The following is an 11,439-nucleotide window of genomic DNA, read 5'->3' as shown; positions in this document are numbered from 1 at the left end:
TAGGTTTTACACCAGTATACTATCCCTTGAGTCTAACAAAGTTTTTTATGAAAGAATTTATGCCTTCACATCTGGATGTAGTTCTAAATCCAGCGCAAAACTTGCTACTCAAATAAGCAGTAGTCTATTGTTCTTTCCTTCTATATTATTTTTCCATCCAGTCGTTTCCCACAAGATTAAACCTTTCAACCATGTGATGCCAATCCTCTTTAAATTTATCACATTCAAACTTAGCATACAAGCATTTCTTGAATTCCTCACAAAATTCTGGATCCTTGATATGAGATACTGCATTTTTATACAGATGCCAAACACACAATCTATGGGTAGCATTTAGAAAAACTCCTTCAATTGTACTTTTTATGGCATTATCACCATCCGTTATGACAAGACTGGGATGCTTATTCATCATCGCCTCTGAAAAGTTATCTAGTAATCACTTGTATGATTTTGTTTGTTCATCTGCTAGCAAACTGAAGCCAAAAATACAAGTTTGACGATGATGGTTTGTGCCTGAAAAGATCAATAGCGGCCTATTATACTTATTTTTCTGTAGGTAGAATCAAAGACTAAAACATCACCAAAATACTGGTAGTCAAATCGACATAGGTCATCTGTAAAATTCGAGAAATTAGTAAATAATTATTGAATAAATTAATTATTATTTAAAGAAATTAGAAAATAGAATTTTATAGTTTAATAAGATAGAGCTAATAAAATAAGAATTTCGACACTAATTTTAATAAAATAAAAGTATGCCGGAGATGCATATATGAGTAATGACTGAATGTAGTAAATGAATCATGAATGGAAAATATTGAACGTGAGTATGCTTGTATTTTCTCTCTGGTTGCAAGGGTGACAGGGCACCGATACCCTCTAACGGTGACAGGGCACATAATCCCTTTAATGGTGACAGGGCACGTATTCCCTCTAATGATATTAATGCGCAATAGAGAGATGATATCCGGGTTAGCTACTGGGTGTGTCGGGTTCTGGCAGTTAACCGATACGTGAGCTCACGGTCAGTAGGATAGACATACATCATATGCATATGTTTGAATTGTTTGGGTTTGCTTACTTGCCTTAGTTTTCCTAATTGTACATGTTTCATGATTATTTGCTAATTGTCATACTTACCTTATCTGTGCATTACTTGTCTGTATTGTTTGTGTTTGTATAAAGTTGAATTACTTGAGGGATGGATTGGTTCTTGGATTATCTGGTTGGGAAGGTAGTGAAAGTACGAAGGATATTGGGTTAGTATTAGAATCCCCTAAGATAGTTGCCAAGTTATGGATTAGTGAGAACCTAGGATGGATATGACGAGATAAGAAGTTTAAGATGATTAGTGAATTTATATTACAGTACATTGTATTTATTTGGCACTTTTATCATACTGGGAACTTATGGGTCGGGGGTTTTCATTCCGTATATATCTCTTGTTTTTCAAATGTAGGTCCAGATGCTCAGCAATGAGCTGTGATTTATCTGAAAGACAGTGAAGACCTTTGAAATTCTCTGATTTACATTTTCTTAGGTTCTTTCCGCTTTTGTTTTGAAAACTTATGCTATGTATTTAATCCTTTGAAACTTGTCTATAGAGGCTGTGATGTATTTTTGGGAGAGATAAGAATTTCTGTTGTCAAACTGGTTTTCATTTTGTAACCCTAGCAGGCCTAAGCTTCACAGGTCGTGACTAGTGGCTATTTGCATATATTATACCATTATATTATGTCTTTATCTCATTCTACTTTACTGTTTTATCCTTACCTTTACTTTTTGATCGAGCCTCATTTATATGTTATCGATACATAAGAGTTTCCATTTTTGCGATTTTATTTTTACTTCTTTTCAGGCTTCTCGTTTAATATTTTCCTTCAACATATATAATTACATATTATAATCCACCTTGGGAATCATACCACCTTAATATCATTGACTTATGACTCGAGCATAAGGATCTGTATGTTAGGGTGTTATATCATCCACCCAGAATAAATGCTCCAATTTATTGTCATCTGTTAAACTGTGTCTCACAATCATCATAGGTTCATCCTCTACTTTCCCACATAAATAATTAAGAGTTGTATTTACATCTCCTTCAATGATCTTTGTAGATTTCTTTCAATATAGTTATCCAAATCTTTTTTTTTTTGTAAAATCAGCAAATTCATAACAACCAGATTGTCCAACAATAGGACCCATGATCTTCGAAGGTGGGAGGCCATGTCTATGCATGCTATCCACTTGCGCTTGGTCCACATCTGTCATTGTACGCTGATTTGGAATTTGGTGAACTAATTTAAGCAGTATCAAAGGATGGTTATGATCCTCTACAATCTTTCTCACTATCCACATTGAACAACTCTTGTCAAGATAAATTGACAACATTGCATTACAATTTGTTCCGTATCAGGCTTTTGCTTTCTTATTTTACTAGTAGTTGCGTAGCATTTCTTCTCTCTCACACCTGTTCTATTGTACAAGAATTTATGTCGAACATAACTGCCAGTTCTATTAGGAGCCGCATCCCCCTTTCGAACTCTAAACCCCACACACTTGGCATACCTTACATAACATTTGTACGCTTCTTCATAACTAGGGGTGGCAAAGCGGGCCGCTCCGCCCCAACCCGCCAACTAAAGTGGGTTCAAAATGCTAGCCCGCTTGACTCTTTTTTTTGAAAAATAAAATTAATTAAAATTAACTAAAAATAATAATTAAAAAAATTAAATACAAATAAAAATAGTCAAATTATAATATAAATTCTTTCACTATTTTTTTTAATTTTTAACTTCAATAAAATTGTTCAAAATAATATTTGTCAATAGAACCATCTTTATTTTAAAAAATAAGTCACATAATTTAAGTCTATATGCTACAAAAAGCATGATCTTCCCCCACACTTGCAACGATTAGGCCATACGAACAACCTTATCACTGATAAATTGGGGTGTAGGTTAATGTTGGGAATAAATAGTATGACCACAATCTAATCAATTATGTGTCAAATAATTTGTTATTATTATTATATTAAAATGTTAATATAATAAGGTCCTTGATTAAATTTAGAGATTTATCGTTGTGATAGTGATCATAATATTGAGAGATAAATTTTTTATAATTTAATCTAAATTGTTCTTGGTCATAGGATTATTAAAAAGGACATTAATAATCCGAAAAGATCAATATATATATATATATATATATATATATATATATATATAATGGTCTTCATTAGATGAAGATTAATAGATCTCATTTATTAAATTGTATATATAGATGGTGTATATAGACATATGACCATTGAACTGACTCACTTTGAGAATTTCTAATGGTTATAATTACCGCATATTTGTCAATAAGATATTCTCAAGATGAACATGGTAATAGAGTTTTCTTTGACTTGCGACTATCATAGTAATTAAAAATGTATTTATTATACTTTGATTCCGGACATCTAATACCTTAAGGTGCTAGTTGAATGAATATTGGGTATAATTTAAATACTTGTAGAATTAATGATTAGTCAATAAGGAATCCGTCAACTCTCGGTGAAGAGTTTGAGCTCTATGATTATAATGACTGAGATAAATAAAACCTTGGTCAAGGGGATTGAATGAATGAAGAAATGAGTTTCTTAGGTCATTCACAGTTCATTATAATAATGGTAACAAGTTAGAGTTTGACAATTAAACCATACTCTAGGGTTAACCAAGAGCTGGAAAGATAGAAAGAATTATACTTTGTTCTTCTGAGGTTCTTAGTAAAAATATATTACATCATACTATCGGGTTGTTGAGGAGTGTTGCTAGACGCCAACCTTGATTAGTAAATTTAGTATGACTAATTTATTACCCGCTTAGTAATGAATCTATAGGGTCACACACTAACAAGTGTTCTAATCTTTACTATAGAATTATTTAATTCTTATTTTGATTTGATCAAATAAATAATTTATTAATTCAAATAGAATATTATTATACTCTTTGCTAGCATCAAAAATATAATAATAGTATGATAATTGAGAATATTAAATAAGATTTGAGAATAATTAGTTATTCTATTTCTAAATTTGAATTCTAAGTTTAGATGAGATCCTAACTAATTCTGTTTTAAATTGAGTTATGATATAATTCATAAATTTGAAGGATTCATATTCAGAATTTCAAGATATGATTTAAATTTGAATTGAGATTCAAATTTGGAATCAGTAACAAATCTCACACTATATATATGTATGCCAAGAGTACAGAAAAAAGAAAAGAACAAAAACAATAGTTTTATTCCTTCACCTCTACATACATAAACTGTATGTGAGCTTAATTCTTGGAGAAGAATTTTATAGCGTGCAAAGAGTTGCAAGAGGTTTCTCAATTAAGATCAGATGTCCATCGGTCAAGGAGTTGACAGCAAAGGTTGGTCTCGGTGTGGATACGTATAGCGCCTTCGTACCATCGAAGGAGAAAGTGATTTTTACTAGCGTACACAGGTATTTAGATCTGATCTATATATTATTATTGGAATAAAGTTTAAGCACAAAATAAATCTTTAAGGATTACTTTCTTTTCTTCCATTGCGTGTTATGAACACATGGTAATCCTTCAGGTAATACCTAAGCCCCCTAATAACAACAAGGTGACAAAGTCATGTAGAAAAACCAAGATAACACCAACATCAACCACCATCACCACCACCACCACCACCATGAAAGATCAAAAGGCCATGACTGAAGTGATTGATTTCAACTGAAAGATTTTGAAGTTGAAAGAATATTCTCAACTTTGCTTTCACTTTTGGTTGTTTTAGTTTGGTTTTAATGGAGATTTCCCTTGTTGCTCTTAATCTTATGCTGATAATAATGTATTTAAATGATGATCACTTTCTTATGTTATGTTGCAACTTAATCAGACATTATAAAGTTGGGAAATATGACATGCTTTTTTGGCATCTAAAGTTTGCAATTAATTACTCAAAGTTTTATGTTTAGTTGCTTAATTAGACATTTTATTGTACTTGTCAAGTTGTTCTAAGTTTCGGATCACATTATGGTCTATAGATGTCAATATTTGGACTAAGTTTTAGGAAAATTCGACATGAAAAATTAATCGATATAAAGTTGAGGAAATCATAACAAAGAGAATACACTTCTGATTAGGAAAATATTGTTGACATTATTAAATTATAAATTTAAGTGAATTTTCAATTTTATTTTGGTAAACATTACAATAAATGCAAATACAATCTAGTCTAGAGTGGATAGAAGTTGTTCATTTTGGATATGAATTTTTTTAGTTTGATTGAACATTTTTTTCCTTCTAAATTTTTGGTATTACTTAAACTTTGAATATGGTAACTTTTATGAGATTTACTGGTTTGACATTTATATGCTTACAACCATATTAGGTAGGGCTGGAAGTGAGTCGAGCTAGACCAAGCTCAAGCTTGGCTCACAAAAATTGAGCTTGGTTCACGGCTCGACTCATTAATAATCGAGCCTATTTCTTAAGCTCAAGCTCGTCTCACCAAAAGCTCACGAGCTGGCTCAAATAATAGAAACATAAATACATAATCTATAATTCTATATCAATAAATTATAACTTATATATTTTAAAAAATATTAAAAAAATCAATTTTATATATTGTTATCTATCAATAAATTATAAAATTTTTATTTATGTCCTACATCAAAATTATATGTAAAAAATAAATATGAAATTTTAAATAAGTAAGATCATTAATATATATAATTATATAGTACTATTTCATATGTATATATATAATATTCAAAATAAACAATCGAGCCTATTTCTTAAGCTCAAGCTCGTCTCACCAAAAGCTCACGAGCTGGCTCAAATAATAGAAACATAAATACATAATCTATAATTCTATATCAATAAATTATAACTTATATATTTTAAAAAATATTAAAAAAATCAATTTTATATATTGTTATCTATCAATAAATTATAAAATTTTTATTTATGTCCTATATCAAAATTATATGTAAAAAATAAATATGAAATTTTAAATAAGTAAGATCATTAATATATATAATTATATAGTACTATGTCATATGTATATATATAATATTCAAAATATTGATTAAATGCATATAGGATATGTGTATTAATAATTATATATATATAATCGAGTCAGCTCACGAGCTAATGAGCTGAGCTTATCCAAGCTCAAGCTCGACTCATTTAATTTATGAGCTCAATTCCAATCTCAAGCTTGGCTCATTAGCTCACGAGCTTAGCTTATCGAGCTATTAACGAGTCGAGCTCGATGAGCTAGCTTGACTTACTTCCAGCCCTAATATTAGGTATATACAAAAAATTAATCATCTATACAACATACATATTGCAATATAAAATATATATTAAAAATAAATTAAACACCACATATATTTATACATAAATAAATATTACTAAATTGGTATTAATTTTTTGTGTATATATAATATTTTTTATATAAATAAATAAATAAATAATATAACTTTTGTATTGAACCATTGAATGAATTGAGGAGATTGAATGAAGGTCTCTGTTAATACTTAATACGTTTTTTTTTTGTTTCTCACAGTATCCTCATCCTGATAGGCTAAGGACTAATTCGCCGTGGTACTGAGATTTATTTAAGGGTTTGTCGTTAGCCAATTACTTAATTATTATTTCCAAATCAAAAATAGAAAATAGATACCTCTTTCTCTTTTTTTTTTTTTTTGTCAAGAAAATACCACTCTTTCAATAAAGTATTTAGAATAATGTTATGAAAATCGAATCGGACTGACCGATCGAATCAGTTCAACTAGAAACCAGCAAAGAAATGATCCGAGTCAGTGTGTAAAACCGCCCAATCAAAATCGCTCGAGAACTGATGAACCGGACGGTCGGACCGGACCAGAACCCGGCCGGTTAAAAAAAAACGTCGTTTCCTTCCTTGAAAGGGAAAAAGGGATTGCAGTTGCACACGTTATCCCTCCTTCCTCAACTACTTCCTCCACCAAAGAAAGCAAACCCTAGCCTCCACCAATCGTTGTCGCCGTCTGTCGGAGTGAGAGACTGCGGCGCCGTCCGTCGTACTCAAGAACTTCCGTCTTCGTGCTCTCGGGCCTCTCGCCGGATCCTCCGCGTCGTGTGCTCGCATCTCGCCTCTCTCCTCTGTGCTCGGCTGCTCGCGCCTCCCTCCGCCAGTGAGTGCTCGAGCTGTGCGTGTTGGTTGCTGCGCGTCGTGTTGGCTTTGCTCGATTCTGCCTCCCAGTCTCACTCGAGTCTCGTCTCAGTCACTGGCATCTCGTGGTTCGTCTGTCTCGTCGCCGGCGGCAGAAGCAACTCGTGGGGTTGTCTCTTGCTTCGTCGCCTTCCGTGGGGTGGTAGCCGACTCGCCGTCGACCGTTGGTGAGTCCGTGCACCATCGCTTCTCTGTTCTCTCTTTTCCAGATTTCCCTTCTCCCTGTATTTTTGCATGTTGCTGAATTGCTAATCAATAAATTTGCCTTGTTGCTGATCTGAATGTTGTTGTAATTCGGGACTTTACTAGGATTTGTTAAATTTGTTGCTGTAACTTGAATTTGTTGCTTCCCAGTCACAGAATCAGAAGAGAATGCTCATTCAGTGCTTGGTTGATTGGCTTTGCTCACTGATTGTATTTGATGATAAATTTTAAATTTGCACTGCCTATGTTACTGACTCACTGTTCCTTCAGTGCTTTTTGTTGTTGTTAATTATTGTGATGAGCTTTGTTAAAATTGGGTTGAAAACTGGTAATCTTTCTTCATTTTTCATTGTTCTTAGATTCTGTTCTTATTAAAAAATTTGCAATTGGTGATCTTTTGATTTATTCTATGCTTCATGTTTTTAATTTCACTGATTGTTCTTGACATTAAAGTTTGTGAAGCTGTTGAGGACTTGAAGCTTGATAAATTGACTACAGAAATGATTGTATGCTTGATCACTCCCAATTGAATATTATTTGTATTTAAAATTTTGCATAGTCAGATTATGAGAATGTAATATTGATGAACTGAAATAGTTGTGGGAAAAGTGCTTCTGGGGATAGAATGCCACTTTATTTTACGCAAATTAAGTACACGAAGTAAACATTGAAACCATCAACTGAAAAATAAAAAATAATATAGACTAATTTGAAGTGAAATGTTGGTCTATCCTACATTATTCCTACCCAAACAAGTTTGTAGGAATTTATAATTGATAAAGTAAGAACATAAACCATGAAACTGTGGAGGGATGTGGATTGTTCCCACTCCTACCTGCTAGTATTGCTTGGGGAATAATGACTAGAGGAATAAACAAAACATTTTGATCAGACATTCAGTTTGTGCAAGAGTAACAGGTGAGTTTGGAAATCATATCATATACAACGAATTGTGGGAGTGAGTAATGGGATGTGAAAGAGAGATTAGCAAATATACATAAGCTTTGTGCTGAACTTGCAAGACATGATTTAGTGTCTTGTTGGAACCAGAATTTTGTTGCTAGGATGATGTGCAATGTCTTTAATTTATTATTATAAAGTGACCACCATTCACATGAATTTGTTTACCATCTATGGTTCTCAATTATCTCCTTATTAAAGTTATTATAACTTTTTGGTTTCAGGACATTCTCTTGTCTTGTTTACTTATTAACGTTTGAGTTTGTATTTTGATAAGATCATGTAGCTTTGGTTGATGACATTTCATGTAGTGTTTTAAATTTGGAAGATATTTTAAGATTTATATTAGACTATAATTATATTTTAGGATGTTTATTTATAATTTATTTATTATTTTATTCTAAAACGGTTTTTCGGTTGAACCACGGTTGGACTGGTTGGACCAGTAAACCAATGAACCAATGATTAGAATGGTTCGATGATCGGTCCGGTTCTCAGAACCTTGATTTAAATTTTAAAATAACAAAAGTTGGAAACTAGGAATTGTGCTTTAAGGTTTTTGGACATAACAAAAGTAAAGTAACCAATGAGCCCAGTATACAAAAAAGAAAATCACCCAATTTACGGCCCACAGGCCTTAATTCTCTGACGTGTCATTCACTGAGGTTCTCCCTCTCTCTCTCTCTCTCTCTCTCTCTCTCTCTCTCTCTCTCCTGTTTGTGTGTTGCAAGTTGCAACAAAACTTAGAGAGAGACATTCTCGGAGGAAGTGGATCTTCACCTTTGCAGCAGCAAGTGACAAGGAAAATAATCATTTACCTTTTCCTTAAAAACAACATAATCTAGGTTTGGTATTTGCCCTCAAAAGCTTTAATATTAATTTGTGCCTACCAAATGTTTGATATAATGTCTCAATGAATGATATTAGCCTCAACACACAGTCCATTGAACCCAACATCACTGAATTGTAACTAACTAACTAACTGATTTTTAGTTAAGACAATATAAAACATAAAATATGGAAATTAGAATTCATTCTCAAATCTAAAACCATGTCATGATGGTGTGCTATTCAAAGTTTAGGAGAATTACTACTCCCAGTGTGGTGTTGAGTAGTTTGGATATCAATGAGTACAATTCACACAGCAAAAGCAAAAGAAGAAAATGGGAAGCGAAGTACGACAGCTAAGAATCCAGGTTCTTCTGGTTCCTTCAAGAGATGGGGCAGGAAAAGCCCCTTTCTGAGATATGGCCTTCCCATGATATCTCTTACTGTTCTTGGTGCTCTTGGCCTAGGTCATCTCTTGCAAGGCAGGTATGTTGATCTCTCTAAAATCCAAATCTTTTAGGCGTGAATAGTGAAAATCTATATTCTTGTGTTATGTGAAGAAGTGAAGGTGTTGGGTCTATAAAACCAAAGGTATATATGGCTACACAACGGGAAACATGTGAATATTGCATTATCAATTAGGCTTATCTTGGAAGGCACAGAAAACTCATGCTTCTTCCAGTTTTTGAAGCTCTCATTCCGAATCTATTATCTCACTTATTGAAGGCATTCAAGGTTTAAAGATTTGTGTTATTTTATAATATTGGATCAACATTATTCAATAGAATCCAATGCATGGAGAACACTGTTCACATTCTTAATTTCTTAACCATGTTTTCAAGACTGGTATGCATATATATAAACATATTTATGGTGGTTTTCTAGTAATGTCACTTGTTCCTAAATGCAACTAAGAAAACAGGATAAAGCCCTAGATTTTAGTTAGTTATGTTATCTACTTAGATGTTCCTTTTTTATTTGTTCTCTTATGCTTGCAGCAAGGATATTGCAAAGGTGAAGGATGATCAGGAATGGGAAATAACTGAAGTAAGAAAAGCATTGTCTAGACTTGGACCAGTAGATGCATACAATCCAAAAACCATCTCATTGGAGGATGAGCTCAAGGTGTGTTTTTTCCCCTAAATACATGAAAAATTAATATATCTCAACACATTGTATCTACTTACATGAACTTTTTTCAATAAGCACTGTATTTAATATTAAACTTAAACATGTGTTGAAAAATATGGGGCTGGCATGAAGAATTCACCATTATAGATAATGCTTTGGTGTACATTTTGACTATTGAATATAGTGGTTTGAGAGATAATCTAGTTGCGGGGCCTAAAATTTTCTTCCCTTCCATTAGAAATTTCAGGGTAAACATTCTCAGTGTAGACATGATATTGTTTGATCTATATAGCCGACTCCACTTAGTGGGATAAGGCTTTGTTGTTGTTATCTTCATTAGTAATTTCGGGTAATAATGACTATCAAAGATTCACTTTTATTTGTTTTGTTGTGTAGGCCTTGCAACAAAAGGTGAACATTGACAATTACGAGTACAAGAAAATTCCTAAACCGAATGAGGGCAAGTGAGATTAGATGATAGCTGTGAACTTTAAACAACTTCCAAACTTCTCTTGTATCAAGCATAGAACCAATTTTATGGGGTCAAAGAGTCGGTTCTTACTTACAAGTAGGGAAGCTGTTATTGCCACTTAGTGTTTTGACTATGGAAGATGAAGTTGAGATTAATTGTACGAGTCTCTTTTTTTAATGGGATTTTTAAGTACAGAATTTAAAGCACATCCTAAGTGTGTGTTACTGTGTTAGATTCTACTTTAATAAGAGTGTATATGTCTTTTCATATTTGGGTTGGTCAATATTAATCATTTCTTCAATTTATGCGCATTGGACGCAGTAACTATAATGCTTATTAGGCCATTCCATTTTTGCAGTCATAACTTCAACTTTGGTTCAACCTTTTTGGTATATTTATAATTTAATGCTTTATGGGTCCATCATTAAATACCATAGACAGTAAATAAAGAAGTAATAATCCTTCACCATGCAACAGTTGAACAATATCCCACAAATGACCAAGCATGGGATTGAATGGACCACACTACTGGGTAGTGAGTACTCACAAGCAACTCGTTCGTCTCTGACCTGTGACTCTCACTGTCTCACATGTGACTCGGTACA

At 32.9% G+C, this 11,439-nt stretch overlaps 1 protein-coding gene across 3 annotated transcripts; it reads left to right on the top strand.

Moving 5' to 3' along the window:
* The first annotated feature begins 6,950 nt into the window (after positions 1 to 6,950).
* On the top strand, positions 6,951 to 11,139 carry LOC107613295 (uncharacterized). Of its 3 annotated transcripts, none has more exons than XM_088495223.1 (4): positions 6,951 to 7,406; positions 9,486 to 9,717; positions 10,230 to 10,356; positions 10,759 to 11,139. In XM_088495223.1, the coding sequence occupies exons 2-4, from the start codon at positions 9,530 to 9,532 to the stop codon at positions 10,828 to 10,830; spliced, it is 387 nt and encodes a 128-aa protein (XP_088351349.1). In that variant the 5' UTR covers positions 6,951 to 7,406; positions 9,486 to 9,529; the 3' UTR covers positions 10,831 to 11,139. The 3 variants fall into 3 exon arrangements, with proteins under 3 accessions (XP_088351349.1, XP_088351350.1, XP_088351348.1); XM_088495224.1 differs by having other exon boundaries at positions 9,481 to 9,717; XM_088495222.1 differs by lacking the exon at positions 6,951 to 7,406 and having other exon boundaries at positions 8,831 to 9,717.
* Positions 11,140 to 11,439: the final 300 nt, after the last annotated feature.

The sequence above is a fragment of the Arachis ipaensis genome, chromosome B8, assembly GCF_059453495.1.
Source record: "Arachis ipaensis isolate K30076 ecotype BB chromosome B8, ASM5945349v1, whole genome shotgun sequence".
Taxonomy (NCBI): Eukaryota; Viridiplantae; Streptophyta; class Magnoliopsida; order Fabales; family Fabaceae; genus Arachis; species Arachis ipaensis.
This window is presented reverse-complemented; position numbering and strand designations above follow the sequence as displayed.

Excerpts from the sequence above, each read along its gene's own strand:
- LOC107613295 (XM_088495223.1), top strand. The coding sequence starts at position 9,530 with ATGAGTACAATTCACACAGCAAAAGCAAAAGAAGAAAATGGGAAGCGA. Across the intron at positions 9,718-10,229 it reads GGTCATCTCTTGCAAGGCAG|CAAGGATATTGCAAAGGTGA; the intron begins GTATGTTGATCT and ends TTATGCTTGCAG. Across the intron at positions 10,357-10,758 it reads CATTGGAGGATGAGCTCAAG|GCCTTGCAACAAAAGGTGAA; the intron begins GTGTGTTTTTTC and ends TTTGTTGTGTAG.